General features: G+C 44.1%; 1 protein-coding gene across 1 annotated transcript in view; it reads left to right on the top strand.

Annotated features, from left to right (window-relative positions):
• COL27A1 (collagen type XXVII alpha 1 chain) overlaps window positions 1-16,207 on the top strand; it is a 269,697-nt gene that overhangs the window by 131,255 nt on the left and 122,235 nt on the right. The window contains exons 16-19 of the mRNA XM_044305696.1: window positions 1,024-1,068; window positions 9,422-9,475; window positions 10,562-10,615; window positions 13,370-13,423. Coding sequence (XP_044161631.1) covers window positions 1,024-1,068; window positions 9,422-9,475; window positions 10,562-10,615; window positions 13,370-13,423 — 207 coding nt within the window. The remainder of the gene's footprint in view (window positions 1-1,023; window positions 1,069-9,421; window positions 9,476-10,561; window positions 10,616-13,369; window positions 13,424-16,207) is intronic.

The following is a 16,207-nucleotide window of genomic DNA, read 5'->3' as shown; positions in this document are numbered from 1 at the left end:
TATTTTTTAACCCCTCCAGCGCTATTGTACTATGCATTCTGTATTCAGAATGCTATTATTTTCCCTTATAACCATGTTATAAGGAAAAATAATAATGATCGGGTCCCCATCCCGATCGTCTCCTAACAAACGCGCGTGAAAATCGCACCGCATCCGCACTTGCTTGCGGATGCTTGCGATTTTCACGCAGCCTCATTCACTTCTATGGGGCCTGCGTTGCGTGAAAAACGCTGAATATATAACATGCTGCAATTTTCACGTAACCCAAAAGTGATGCGTGAAAATCACCGCTCATGTGCACAGCCCCATAGAAATGAATGGGTCCGGATTCAGTCAGTGTGCAATGCGTTCACCTCACGCATTGCGCCCGCGCGGAAATCTCGCCCGTGTGAAAGAGGCCTAGGTGTACTGAGGAGCAGAACATATACAGTATTACCACCTTCAGCAGCATGTCATTAGGTTTGTCAGTGTGAAGAAGCAGATCTGTGTGTTTTTATTAACAGCATGACAATATCACCTAAAGACAGGCCGCCATTTTACATCACCCAGAGACAGGCCGCCATGTAAATTCACACAGTGACGAGGTTAGTCTAATAACCACAATAAAAATAATGACTCCAACACTTGTCCTATTTAAGTATCACATGAACGTGTCCTGTGTCCCGACTCAGCACATGTTAACAGCCACAGAGTTATGTTTGTGATTGAAAAGCGTACTTCATGAGGTCTGACAGCGCCAGACCACATGATGCCCCTTTACTTACATACATCCCTGAGTAGAGATTTGCAATTGTTGTCCTCTGTGATGACATCCGCTCTCCTAATAAACACCTATTTACATACTTATGTCAAAGCTTGCTAGAACAGGTAAGTGGCTGTCGTATTCACCTGATAACCTGAAATTTATACGGTATACAAGGATATTCTGCTAAAACTTGCATAACTTGGTAACCAAAGTAAATGCAGATTAGATAATCTGTCCGGTCCTGAGGTTTACATATCGGCTCTTGTACTGTTTTTCAGGGGCTGCCGGGGAACCCAGGAGAATCTGGACTGAAAGGTGATAAGGTGACCAGAATACTCCCTTACTGCATTGTGCTTTGCATGCAACGACTCCAGTATCTCTCTCCCTCTGTCTTGCATCCTTCTATCTAGTAGACAGTTCACGCTGGGTTCAGACCTGAGCGTTCGCGATGGAGCGCTCTGTATGCGTGATTGTACCAGCGTTTGCAATCGCGCATACAGAGACAAGCGAACGCCCATCGTCGCGCGTTCCCGAAAGTCTGTCCATGTACGCTGTACGCTGTAAAACGCTCAGGTGTGAACCCAACCTTAGAATGACATCTGACCCCAACAAGTCAAAGTCAGCGCAATACGTACCCTTCCAGTTTCTTCTATAGTCCACCACATCTATGTTCACAGATTTCACTAGTGTGTACACCGAATGTAAGGAAAAAAGTAAAGTGTGAACAAAGCCTTCCTATTCTTTCTAGATCATTTGCAAAATGCGTTGATGCTGTAGACTTGCCCACCACAACTGCCTGTCGGAGTTCTGCTCCTCTGCTTTCTGCAGGTGCCCTTTGTATCCCAAGCAGATGTCTCATTTTGCCCAAAAATAAATTTAACGCCTGCTTGTATCACTACAAATTAGCTGTGTGAAGTAAAGGAGGTGGAGATGCTGAGAAGACAAGTCAAGCTGTCCACTACCAGATACCGACCCTCCATCTTGATTGACATCCCCGAGAACAGGGAATATCAGCGAGTGCTGTTGTAAACCATCGGGAATCCTTTTGACGTTCCACCGGCCTCCAGCACATGTGCAAAGTCTCTCTGAAGCCAGGGGCAGTGCAGACGTAGGATTTTAGCAAGGCTGCTGGGTGGCATTCCCTGTCTTATCATCTCCACCTCTGGGACTCCTATCAGTTAATTTTCATATGGCACGAGTGGCCATTAAACTTCTTTTTTTTTTTGCAAAAATGAGGCATCTGTTCGGGATGCAAAATGATTCTAGAAGGTAGAGGAGCAGAAAGGTCAGGTAGTATTGGTGGTTTGGGTGTTAAAATTGCTTCTGACAAGTTCCCCTCTGGGGGGAATAGCTGCAGTTACTTTCTAAATCAATAAACTCGGCTGTACACCCACATGTAATTATTAACTAACTTGTTAATTCTGATTGTAATAACATTGAAGGTGGGTCTGTCACCAGGAAAATCACTGTTAAACCATTCATAATGCCTTGTAGGGCTGGCCCAGCTGAATGTAATGATAGCTTTCACTTAGCAATCAGTTTCTTCATTCTGGAGAAAAAGTACTTTTAATCTACAATCAAATGAGCAGTTAAGCGCACCGAGGTCAGGCCCAAGCCACTCTGTGCACCCTTGCTTTTCCTGCTTCCTTCGCCCTCCTTCTTGGTTGACAATGCATAGTCATCTCAACTCGCCCTGTCAATCAAAAAGGAGAAGGAGGGACTGACAGAGGAAGCAGGAGGAGCAAGGGTGCACAGAGTGGCTTGGGCCCGCCCCCAGTGCACTTTTACTACTCCTTTCTATATGCATTGAAAGTTGTTTTTTTTCTACAGAATGAAGCAGCGGATCGCTAAGTGAAAGGGATAGTCACGTTCAGTAGAGCGAGTCCTACATTGTGCCTGGTGACAAAAACTCCTTAAAACATTGACAGATACAAAAATACTTTTTTTTTAATACTTTTTTAATTTAATTTAAATGTATGCCCTGAAATTCTCAGTTCTCGACTTTTGGTAAATAGCTTTGTAGAGAGGACTAGCAAATTACATTTAAAGTAGAGTTGAATAACCTCTCTTAGGCCCCTTTCACACGGGCGAGTTTTACGTGCGGGTGCGATCCGTGCGGCGAACGTATGGCACCCGCACTAAATCCTGACCTATTCATTTCTATGGGGCTGTGCACATGAGCGTTGTTTTTAACGCATCACTTGTGCGTTCAGTTGAAATCGCAGCATGCTCTGTATTGTCCGATTTTGACGTGACGCAGGCCCCATAGAAGTGAATGGGGTGTGTGAAAATCGGATGGCATACGCAAGCAAGTACGGATGCCGTGCGATTTGCACGCACGGTTGCTAGGAGACGATCGGGATGGAGACCCAATCATTATTATTTCCCCTTATAACATGGTTATAAGGGAAAATAATAGCATTCTGAATACAGAATGCATAGTAAACCAGCGCTAGAGGGGTTAAAAAAAAAATTATAATAATTTAACTCACCTTAGTCCACTTGATCGCGAAGCTGGCATCTCCTTGTGTCTCCTCTGCGCTGAACAGGACCTGGGGTGAGCTGCTCCATTAAATACCGGTTAAGGACCTTCGATGACGTCACTCCGGTCATCACATGGTCTTTTACCATGGTGAATCACCATGGTAAAAGATCATGTGACGTACCATGTGATGACCGGAGTGACATCATCAAAGGTCCTTAACCTGTATTTAATGGAGCAGCTCACCCCAGGTCCTGTTCAGCGCAGAGGAGACACAAGGAGATGCCAGCTTCGCGATCAAGTGGACTAAGGTGAGTTAAATTATTATGATTTTTTTAACCCCTCTAGCGCTGGTTTACTATGCATTCTGTATTCAGAATGCTATTATTTTCCCTTATAACCATGTTATAAGGGAAAATAATACAATCTTCAGAACATCAATCCCAAGCCTGAACTTCTATGAAGAAGTTTGGGTACCAAACATGCGCGATTTTTCTCACGCGAGTGCAACGCATGACAATGTTTTGCACTCGCGCGGGAAAATCGCGCATTTTCCCGCAACGCACCCGGCTCTTATCCGGGCAAAAAAACTGACGCCTGTGTGAAAGAGGCCTTAATCACCATTTTTTTTTTTTTTCCTATGCCGAATCTTTTCTTAATAGGTGTTAGTGCTCTAATTTTTTTTATTTTTATCCTCTGCATAGACAAAGGGTAAAGAGTAAAATGGTAATATTCTAGCTTCCTGCAGTTGCCACTAGGGGGCGCCTAGCTGTTTATTTAAGCTTGTCCAATAATTCTGACTAATGGAATTGATTTCCATCTTAATTTTGTCACCATAGACTGAAGAAGTCTTTAATTATTTCAAAAATATTGAATTGGATGTTCAGTTCTCAATTAGTTTCGAAGTCCTATCAAGGGTCAGTGCCCTTCTGTGTGCTTTGGAAAGGTGCCAGGGAACCTGCCTAGTTGGTGTGTAATATACGGCGTATGCTGGTGAATGGCTGGAAGGTCTCTTTACAGACGACGTACGAGATACTCTAGTAAAATACTTTGGACGATTTTGGACAACATCCAGAGTTTGATGTTCTTGTTTAAAAGGACCCGAGAATTTTTGTGGCCTGTCGCGGTTTGTTTTCGGCTCTTCATTCCCTCTGATCTTTCCCTACCAGGAAATTGCTAACATAAACAAGTCCCTCTCCCTTCTTGTACAGCATGCTTATTAACAACGGAGGCACCATAGGGTCACCCAGCTTTTTATGTGGCCTGTCATTGTGGTAGATGCACCCAGGAGGCACTCTACTAAGAGCATTTATAACCTTATAAAATCAGGAGTGTACATTTGGTTATCTTCCTAGCAGATGAACAACTCTTTCTGAGCTCTTTAGCTTGACACCAGGTCATTTCCTTTAAATCAATGACAGAATAATCCTTGTTAAAAAATAAATAAGAAAAATGCTTAAGAGAAATTTTTATAGTGCACCTTGAGAAATTTAAAGGGGTTGTCCAGGATTTGAAAAACATGGCTGTGTTCTTTAAAAAACAACACCACCCCTGTCCGGGTTGTGTCTAGGATTGCAGCTCGTTTCCATTGGAGTGGATAGAGCAGAGCTGAAATACCACATACAACTTGTGGACGGGGGGGGCGGGGGTTTGGAAGAACGCAGCCATGTTTTTCTTACCCTTGGACAACCCTTTTAAGATTCGCTTCATTGTTAAAGGATCATCTTAGTGTCTACACTTAAAGAGTACCTCCAGTTTTAGACAACTCTACATAAATGAGTTGTATAAGCAATGAAAAGAACATTTGTAATATATCTTATTATAGAAAAATCTTCTTTCTTCACTTATCAGGCTTCTTTCCTCATCCACCTTAGTTCCTTTAATCTTCCAGAAAGAGCACGGATTATCAGCTCATTTACAAATCTGGTTACGTGCTGCCCATAGAAGTCTATGAAAAGGAGAGGGGGTGGGGGGAAGCAGCTGCAGAATGGAAGGCAGACTTCTGAGGAGGTGCTACAGAGACACAGAAGAGCAGGATCTCTACTTCTCTATGTGCTGTGTATTGGAGACATCATAGCAACCCTCTTCATGGACCTCTATGGGCAGCATGTAACCTGGTTTCTCAATGAAGCTGAAACAACATCAGGCTACTGGTTAGATCAGTGAATTCAGTGTAAGTATATAAGGAGGCATTTTTTTCTAATAAGATATATTACACAGTTTTTTTTCTTCACTTGTACTATCAATTTATAGAAAGTTGTTTATAATCAGAGGTACATGTTAAGCAATGATCCCACTTTTTCAGCTAAGGGACTGGTAAACCCTTTCACTTATGTGGTAATTTTGGAGATACCACGGACCAGAACCGGCTAAAGGTGTCTGAACAGTGGCACCACCTGGGGAAAATCAGTGATGTATGTGGTTGGCACCACCTTAGAGGCTCTGTACTGCAGGAATATCCATTGTTGTGATCAGCCACAGATCCTATAAAACCAGAGAGACCCTGAGAGCGGCATCTTGTAGTTAAGCACGGCAAACCTCCATTCAACAAAGTGCAAGACTTTCTTTGACTTACAGCACATGATAAATAAAACCGTCACAGAGCTGTACATCTTCGCAGAACTCTACCCACTTCACGTTTCACCGTTGACTGCTTCTTCTAGGCGTCATTTTGAGTTACTCATGTTATAACTAGCATATTATATACACCCGGTTGACCAGTTCCCTACAAATTATACTGAGAAATATGGGGCGTTGAGTAATGAGGTTTTTCTTCATGTTGCTGCAGTGGGATGGACCCCTGTTGAGATTTCTTAGTGGAATCAGATGGAGGGCGGCCTTCCATAACTTTTTCCATGTGATGGTCCTTGCTGACGATCATGAATTTGGAGATAATTACGGGTTCTTTCAGTATTCCACATTTCTGGCTCGTGCTTTTGGCGCTTCCTGGCGTTTTTCCGATCTCGGGGTCCTTGGCCTATGTTCTTACAACTTAGTTTATTTCAACTAGTAGCAGCAATGTAGAAAGTAGACCTTGCAAAGATCTGCTTTTTATACAGCTGCCAAAAAAGAGGCGGAAAGGGGCGGCTTTTTTGGTCCAATTTTTCCCCCTTTAACCGTGGATCGTGTCTTGGTTGTTAACATTCGATTGGATAAAAATGTCAGAATGACAGAATCGAACAAGAAGGAGGAGAACCTTTCGGACCCATGCAGAGCAGCAGTCATTATTTCAGTCATGCCCCCATAGAGTCAGAGTGTATTAAAGGGCATCTGTCAGCAGTTTTGTACCTATGAAACTGGCTGACCTGTTATATGTGCATTTGGCAACTGAAGACATCTGTGTTGGCCCCATGTTCATATGTGTCCGCATTGCTGAGGAAAAATAATGTATTAATATATGCAAATGAGCCTCTAGGAGCAAAGGGGGTGTTGCCGTTACACCTAGAGGCTCTGCTCTATCTGCAACTGCTGCGTCCTCTGCACTTTGACAGGGCCTGGTGTGATCACATTTACACTGCCTGGCCCAGTCATCTCCTAAAGTCAATCAAAGTGCAGAGGGCGCAGCAGTTGCAGAGAGAGAAGAGCCTCTAGGTGTAATGGCGACGCCCCCGTTGCTCCTAGAGGCTCATTTGCATATATTAAAAGATCATTTTTCTCAGTAATGCGGACACATATGAACATGGGACCAACACAGATGCCTTCAGCTGCCAAGCGCACATGTAACAGGTCAGCCAGTGTCATAGGTGCAAAACTGCTGACAGATGCCCTTTAATGTAGCACATCAACTTTTTTCCAAAATATTTTTAATATATTTCATCTTTTCCAAATTTACATCTTCTGACGTAAGGCCTGTCAAGATATGAAAAGCTCTGATTCCCAGTCTCCCTGAATCATCCTCTGTGGTTGGAAACATCTGTAAAAGCAGGATCTCCATCTTCAGATGCATCACTGATGCAATGTCATAAGGTTACTGAGCAGAGTCATCAAAAAAGTGAGGCTTCGAGCCCATCTGCAGCAGTATTTTGTCATACGGCAGACCCCGTAAGTCCTCCTTTACATCACCGCTAGTCATTTCTGTTTTTCTGCTAATGAAAGTGCCGAATTTCAGAGCTGAACAGGCTTCATTGACGAGAGGCCGTTCATTTTCCATTTGCGATCCTGTGTGTATTTTTTTTTTTTTATATATTTCTGTATGCAGAACTTTTTTGTCCGGTCTTTATGACGGAATCTGTGATGGAGGCTCCGAACGGAGGCTCCAATGCAGACGTGAACAAGCCCTTATATTGAATAGGATCTTTTGGGCGCCAGCCCTGTCTAGCATATGCCAGACAAGGACAATTTCAGTATTCTGTGCCTGCGCCAAGACAGAATATGGTAATTGCAAACGCTGATGTGTACTTAGCCTTATAGTCCAGAGCAGCATTCACAATTCTGCAGGTTGATTTTTGAAATCTGTCATCAGGTTGTCAACAAATGTAATAGTTTAGCTCAACTCCTAAATTGAGCTTCTGTATTGCAGTGCACTGCATTCTGGGTTTGTGTGGTTTTTTTTTTTTTTTTTAAATCTTTTTGCTTTTTAGTGTGTTACTGTTTAGTTCCCAGTATGCAGATCACAAGGGCAAGCTGTCCCGGCACTGAACAAGCAGAGTATTTAAGGCCTCCTTATATATGACTATTGTCGGTGGGACCAGCCAGCAATTTAATATGCCGACTCTCCCCGGCAGATTTGGCCTTGTTTCCGGCACTGAATCCCTGCTGTAACCTGCACCCAAAATATTCCGTGTGAACCTATCCTTAACGTTAGAGTCCAGCGGAATAAGGCTCTGTGCACACTGGGTTTGAGCCGTTCTTCAGAGGTATATGTAGGGAAGGATTTCCGATGTTTACCTCTGACAGAAGCCTCCAACTGGGCGTAGGTACAGTGGCCTATGTTGCTCATTGACTGCCATTGTGAAAACGTATACCGCATGGTGGCTGCCTCTATAGGAAAGTGCTGTGGAAAAAAGGTCCGCCGGCGCATACCGCCCTGACGGCGGCAAAAAAAAAAGTACGCTCTTCTGGCCTGCTTAGTGTGAATTATTATTATTAACACTGCCGGTGAGGTGGAGAAGGAAAGCCGGCCACAACATTTGTCTAATTAATATGTCGTTAAAAGCGTATAAAGAAAAATACAGCCCTCCCAGTGTTATTTCCAGAGCTAACTCTGTAGCGAGGAAGGCGGCTTCCATTAGTCAGTGTTTGCTTTAGTTTCTTTGGGAGGGGGTAAAATTGGGCAGATATTATTTGCATTTGGTCTCTTTTTAGAAGGAACATTTTTGCAGCCAGTAGGTTATTCTCATTGACAAACAGCGTCGCTTGAGCTTTTCAGGAACCCAACCAAAAAAAGCAAGCCTTGTATTAGCTCAGGTTAATACGACACTTTTCTCAAACAGATTCCTCTTTGACTAAAAAATCTAAGAAGTGAGAAGCTGACAGATTTTCAGTGTTCTGCCTGTTCACACCTATCAAGCTTTGGTCTGTAGCCATACAGTTTACTTGAACAAAGATATATAAAAAAATAAGTATGGAAATGAAGATTTAAAGGGGGTTTACGGGACTGTGATATTGACGACCTGTGCTTAGGATAGATCAACGATATCCCCCACGATCAGCTGTCTAAGCAGAGGCTGGAACTGCACAGCGCCGTACTCCGATAGTGGCCATGAGTGGTACTGCGGTATGCTCCCATTCACTTCCTTCAGTGCAAGGTGGATTTTTTTATTTTTTTTTTATAACATGGTTTATATTGCCGTGCTGTGCATAATTCACACTGATGCCTCCTGGGTGAGAGGTTATGTAGATCAGCCAAGTTGGCTCGACATGGATCCATCTACCCCTGGTTAGGCAGTAACCTTCACTGGTTTTCAAGGCGCTCCGTTCGTCTCTTTACGGGGTTATACAAGGTTGGGAAACAAGGGTGCGCTTTATTTTCCAGACTCGGCACTGGCCTTGTCTATGGGCTGTTCCTGATATCACAGCTCAGCCCATCTACTGTACTTGAACGTAGCTGCAATACCAGTATAATAGACCAACAGACTATTAGCGTCGTAATTAACCCTACTGTGTCTACTGATGAACTGCTGTATGATATCCTCCTGGTAATTTGTCACATTTCACCATGCATCTTGTAACCTGTTTTGCTAATGTATATTCAGGGCGTTCAGGGCCTTCCAGGGATTCCCGGAGATGTGGGATTTCAGGGCGACAAGGTGAGAACTGATGATGATTTCTTGGAGCAAGTGAATTTCTCCTGTTGTTCACATATAGCACTGATCAGGGGGTGCGCAAGGGCTCCAAAACGTGAAAATTGTCCCCATACAGCTCTATGTCAACGGCTTTCCTCAATACCCGCTTCAGTGGGTCTCCGCATGTGGATGAGCCCTATTGAATGGAGCTAATCTGCAGCAGAATACACGGCAGATTTTTCCAACGCGTATTTTTGCCATCTGAACATCCTAACCCAAGCAGGTTTTTTTCAGGGTTTCTGAAGCCAAAATCAGGATTGTAAAAGGAGAAAAGGTATTAAAGGGGTTCTCCTGAATTTATATATCGATAACCAATCCTCATCGATATGAGATCGGCAGGGGTCCAACGTCTGGCACCCCTGCCAACCAGATGTATGAAGAGGCCACATGGTCTAGGCCAGGGATGGGCAAACTCGGCCCTCCAGCTGTTGCAAAAGTACAACTCCCACAATGCCCTGCTGTAGGCTGCTAGCTGTAGGCTGTTCAGGCATGCTGGGAGTTGTAGTTTTGCAACAGCTGGAGGGCCGCAGGTTAAGCATCCCTGGTCTATAGCATTGATCACACTAACCCCTTTGTGTAGACCTGGGATCAGCAACCTGCGGCACTCCAGCTACTGTTAAACTACAACTCCCAGCATGCACACTCATTTGACTGTTCTTGTGACTCCCATAGAAGTCAAAGGAGGATTCTGGGAATTGTAGTTTCAGAACAGCTGGTGTACAGAAGGTTGCTGATCCCTGGTGTAGACAGATTAAGGTCAAGTCGCACGCTGTCCAAAACGCGTAGGACGTTTTTTGCAAGATATTTTTGATGTGTTTTTAATAAAGGGTATATTTTTTATGGAATGCTGCAGGACAAACATGGTGGGCCCTTCAGCACTTTACCTGATTACGAAGTCTGGAAAGTTGTTGTCCTCTCATTGTAGAAGATGAATAATATGCCAAATAAACTCCTCGCCAACAAACATAATCTACGATGATTTATATTTCACTCTTGAAGTGTCAAGCGATAAATCCCGTCATTTCACTGGCATTTCTACCTTTGTTGCAGGGCAGCCAGGGTCTCCCAGGACCACCAGGACAGCGCGGAAAGACAGGGCCTGTGGTAAGATCTGCTTTGTGAATCACTGGAGGTTCCAAAAATGTCCTTACTTTACCTTCTTCTCCTAATACAGTCCACATTATTACATTGCGAAATTCTCGACGAGGCTTCCACTCCTGGCGCGATGTTCAGTGTAAACCACCGAGGTTCTAGTAATTTTTTCCAGTGTCTTGTTCGAATGAACACAGCAAAAGAGAATAAAACAAAATCTTCATTAAACTGTTGTGCCAAAAAGTAAAGCATAATAGGCGCTTATTGTTCTACGCTTTGTCGGGGTTTTGCCTCATTTACACGGCCGTATGTATTTTGTGGTCCGCGTGCATTCTGCAATTTCAACGGGCACCATTGTCAAAATGCGTATTCTTGTCCACAAAATGGACAAGGATAGGACATTTTTTTTTTTTTTTTACAAACATACAGCATTTTTGGGATGGAGGTATGCAGTTCTGTGTTTCTCCTGTACATCTTTCGGTGGAGCCATTGCTTCCTTTAATGCCTGCAAAGGCAGGGGCGGATTGGCCATAGACTCTACAGGGAAATTACCCGGTGGGCCAAAGCCCAGGGGGCCGCCCGAGCCCTTCTAATGGCTGCCATCGAGGTGCATAAAATCGTATGCTCTCAGCATTATTTAATGTAGTAGTATCGGGTACATATGCACCTGGCCAGCCTACAGATGCCCTCCTGAATTTAAGTGCATTGCTGTCATCAGGATGATGATACATTTTTATACTGTGGCGTGGGTGTCAGTAGTTTGTGCTGCACTGTGGGGTTTGATTCTGCTGGGGCGATATTTTGTTCTGCACTGTGGTATTTGGTTCTGCTGGGGCGGTATTTTATGCTGCACTGTGGTGTTTGGTCCTACTGGGGCAGTATTTTATGCTGCACTGTGGTATTTTGTTCTGCTGGTGCAGTATTTCATGCTGCACTGTGGTGTTTGCTTCTGCTGGGGTGGTATTTTATGCTGCACTGTGATATTTGCTTATGCTGGGGCGGTATTTTATGCTGCACTGTGATATTTGCTTATGCTGGGGTGGCATTTTATGCTGCACTGTGGTATTTGGTTCTAATGGGGCGGTATTTTGTGCTGCACTGTGGTGTTTGGTTCTGCTGGGGCGGTATTTTATGCTGCACTGTGGTGTTTGGTTCTGCTGGGGCGGTATTTTATGCTGCACTGTGATATTTGGTTATGCTGGGGTGGTATTTTGTGCTGCACTGTGGTATTTGGTTCTGCTGCGGCGGTATTTTGTGCTGCACTTTATTATCTGGTTCTGCTGGGGCAGTATTTGGTATTCAGTTCTGCTGGGGCGGTATTTGGTATTCAGTTCTGCTGGGGCGGTATTTGGTATTCAGTTCTGCTGGGGCGGTATTTTGTGCTGCACTGTGGTGTTTGGTTCTGCTGGGGTGGTATTCTGTGCTGCACTGTGGTATTTGGTTCTGCTGCGGCGGTATTTTGTGCTGCACTTTATTATCTGGTTCTGCTGGGGCAGTATTTGGTATTCAGTTCTGCTGGGGCGGTATTTGGTATTCAGTTCTGCTGGGGCGGTATTTGGTATTCAGTTCTGCTGGGGCGGTATTTTGTGCTGCACTGTGGTGTTTGGTTCTGCTGGGGAGGTATTTTGTGCTGCACTGTGGTGTTTGGTTCTGCTGGGGCGGTATTTTATGCTGCACTGTGGTGTTTGGTTCTGCTGGGGCGGTATTTTATGCTGCACTGTGGTGTTTGGTTCTGCTGGGGCGGTATTTTATGCTGCACTGTGATATTTGGTTATGCTGGGGTGGTATTTTGTGCTGCACTGTGGTATTTGGTTCTGCTGCGGCGGTATTTTGTGCTGCACTTTATTATCTGGTTCTGCTGGGGCAGTATTTGGTATTCAGTTCTGCTGGGGCGGTATTTTGTGCTGCACTGTGGTGTTTGGTTCTGCTGGGGAGGTATTTTGTGCTGCACTGTGGTGTTTGGTTCTGCTGGGGCGGTATTTTATGCTGCACTGTGGTGTTTGGTTCTGCTGGGGTGGTATTTTATGCTGCACTGTGGTGTTTGGTTCTGCTGGGGCGGTATTTTATGCTGCACTGTGGTGTTTGGTTCTGCTGGGGCGGTATTTTATGCTGCACTGTGGTGTTTGGTTCTGCTGGGGTGGTATTTTATGCTGCACTGTGGTGTTTGGTTCTGCTGGGGCGGTATTTTATGCTGCACTGTGGTGTTTGTTTCTGCTGGGGCGGTATTTTATGCTGCACTGTGGTGTTTGGTTCTGCTGGGGCCCTGCCTATTTGTGTTGCCCCTCCTTCTGTCACTTTGGACCTACCTACAAAATGGGACTTCTAGGTTTTTTTCCAGGGTCATTTTAAGTTCCCAGTCCGCACCTGTGCAAAGGCAGAAATGCTGCATGAGGCTCGCCAACTTCTGTGGAAGCGCATATCCCAGTATTTTGTGGAGACTTGGGAAGATGCATTAGATTGTTGGACGTCTGCACACAGACGAGTTTTCAACCATTGTTTCCGAATCTGCGGAAAAACCTGCATGTGTTACGTTTGGATTTTGACACTGTAGAGCCACCAATTTCACCCTTCGGCACTATATGCTCTGCGATACGTATATATATATGCTCTGGGATACTATATGCTCTGCGATACTATATGCTCTGCGATACTCATCGTAGCTCTGTCAGTTATGTTATGGTGCTGTTTTATATGAATCTTCATTTTTAGGTGAACCTCGTTAATAAAGCTGGCTGTCGCTAACACAAGGTGCTCTGTTTTCATTAGGGTAAACCAGGTGACAAAGGATTTCCTGGGGTTCCAGGTCCTCCAGGTCCAGAGGTATGTCATGTCTAATAACTACTAATTGTCTTATCGTACAGGGGTCAGGTAATCTCTGAGCAGGTTTTTTTTTTTTTTGGTTTTTTTTTTAAATGTACCATAACTAGGAAGATTTAAAGATTGTCTGTATAAGGTCTTCATATAGTGGGGACAAAAAATTTAGATTCCTCAGTGGTTAACACCTTTTAATGGCTAACTAACTGGAAAGATGATGTTAAAATTGCAAGCTTTAGAGACTATTCAGGCTTCTTCCTCAGGCATCTTTTAACACAGTATGTGTAATGCCTCTAGGTAGGGACAGACAAAGACAGTGAGCCCGAACCTAGAACCCAGCCTGCTTTCTCTACCTACTTGCAGTATACTTGGCAAAACCACAACTGGACAATGGTCCCTGCACTAAATACCGTATTTTTTGCCCCATAAGACGCACCTAGGTTTTAGAGGAGGACAATAAAAAAAAATATTTTCCTTTACGCCTCAGGTCAGACCAGCAATCAGACCCCAATGTCAATCAGACCTCAGATCAGACCCCCAATAGAAACATAGAAACATAGAATGTGTCGGCAGATAAGAACCATTTGGCCCATCTAGTCTGCCCAATATATCTGAATCCTATGAATAGTCCCTGGCCCTATCTTATATGAAGGATAGCCTTATGCCTATCCCATGCATGCTTAAACTCCTTCACTGTATTTGCAGCTACCACTTCTGCGGGAAGGCTATTCCATGCATCCACTACCCTCTCAGTAAAGTAATACTTCCTTATATTACTTTTAAACCTTTGCCCCTCTAATTTAAAACTGTGTCCTCTTGTGGTAGTTTTTCTTCTTTTAAATATGCTCTCCTCTTTTACCGAGTTGATTCCCTTTATGTATTTAAAAGTTTCTATCATATCCCCTCTGTCTCGTCTTTCTTCCAAGCTATACATATTAAGGTCTTTTAACCTTTCCTGGTAAGTTTTATCCTGCAATCCATGGACCAGTTTAGTAGCTCTTCTCTGAACTCTCTCCAAAGTATCTATATCCTTCTGGAGATATGGCCTCCAGTACTGCGCACAATACTCCAAGTGAGGTCTCACCAGTGTTCTGTACAGCGGCATAAGCACCTCCCTCTTTCTACTGCTTATACCTCTCCCTATACATCCAAGCATTCTGCTTGCATTTCGTGCTGCTTTATTACATTGTCTTCCCACCTTTAAGTCTTCTGAAATAATTACTCCTAAATCCCTTTCCTCAGATACTGAGGTCAGGACTGTGTCGAATATTCTATATTCTGCCCTTGGGTTTTTACGCCCCAGGTGCATTATCTTGCACTTATCCACATTAAATTTCAGTTGCCAGAGTTCTGACCATTCTTCTAGCTTTCCTAAATCCTTTTCCATTTGGCCTTTCCCTCCAGGAACATCAACCCTGTTACATATCTTTGTGTCATCAGCAAAAAGACAAACCTTACCATCGAGGCCTTTTGCAATATCACTTATGAAGATATTAAACAAAATTGGTCCCAGTACAGATCCCTGTGGAACCCCACTGGTAACATGACCTTGTTTTGAATGTTCTCCATTGACTACAACCCTCTGTTGCCTGTCACTCAGCCACTGCCTAATCCACTCAACAATATGGGAGTCCATGCTCAATGACTGCAGTTTATTGATAAGTCTTCTATGTGGGACAGTGTCAAAAGCCTTACTAAAATCTAGATATGCGATGTCTACTGCACCTCCACCGTCTATTATTTTAGTCACCCAGTCAAAAAAATCTATAAGATTTGTTTGACATGATCTCCCTGAAGTAAACCCATGCTGTTTTTCATCTTGCAATCCATGGGATTTTAGATGTTCCACAATCCTATCCTTTAATAGGGTTTCCATTAATTTGCCTACTATTGATGTCAGACTCACTGGTCTATAGTTGCTCGATTCCTCCCTACTACCTTTCTTGTGAATGGGCACGACATTTGCCAATTTCCAATCTTCCGGGATGACTCCTGTTACTAATGATTGGTTAAATAAATCTGTTAACGGTTTTGCCAGCTCACCACTAAGCTCTTTTAATAATTTTGGGTGTATCTCATCAGGCCCCTGTGACTTATTTGTCTTCACTTTAGACAGCAAACTTAGAACATCTTCCTCTGTAAAGACACATGCATCAAACGATTTATTAGTCATCCTTTCTAGTGGAGGTCCTTCTCCTTCTTTTTCTTTTGTAAAAACCAATGCCTCAGATCAACCCCCCAACCTTCAGCCATCCATTAGCCCTCATGTTAGCATCTATCAGCCCTCATGTCAGCCCCCCAGCGCAAATAAAATAAAAAACACTTACCTCTCCTGCTCCTGGACGCCACTGGTCCTCACCCTTCATCCTGCTGTCGGCTGTGCTCTGTGAACCGGCGCACACAGCATACGGTCACAGAGCGCCCTCACGCTGTGCGCAGCCCTGCACAGCCGACAGCCGAGGACCAGGAACAAAGATTTTTTTTTTACTGGCATATATTGAGGACAGTTATCACGAAGAAAAATTAGTTCCAATGTTTGTTCCCAATAATTGCATCTGGTAAATGTGCCGCCAATCACTGCAAAATCACTGCTTGTCAGCTACACATCCCCCTGTGCCATGGGCAAACAGTTAGTCTGTATGGGGAGGAACAATCGCAGTAACAATCATCCATCCCCCTACAGAGGGGATGATCGCTGGGTGGAAATGCTGCTCACACAAGAGGTCACTGGTCAGTTCCTTCCCATTCATTGCCCCATGTATTCACCCCTGTAAATGGACCCTAAGCGTA

Source organism: Bufo gargarizans, chromosome 9 (assembly GCF_014858855.1).
Source record: "Bufo gargarizans isolate SCDJY-AF-19 chromosome 9, ASM1485885v1, whole genome shotgun sequence".
Lineage (NCBI taxonomy): Eukaryota > Metazoa > Chordata > Amphibia > Anura > Bufonidae > Bufo > Bufo gargarizans.
This window is presented reverse-complemented; position numbering and strand designations above follow the sequence as displayed.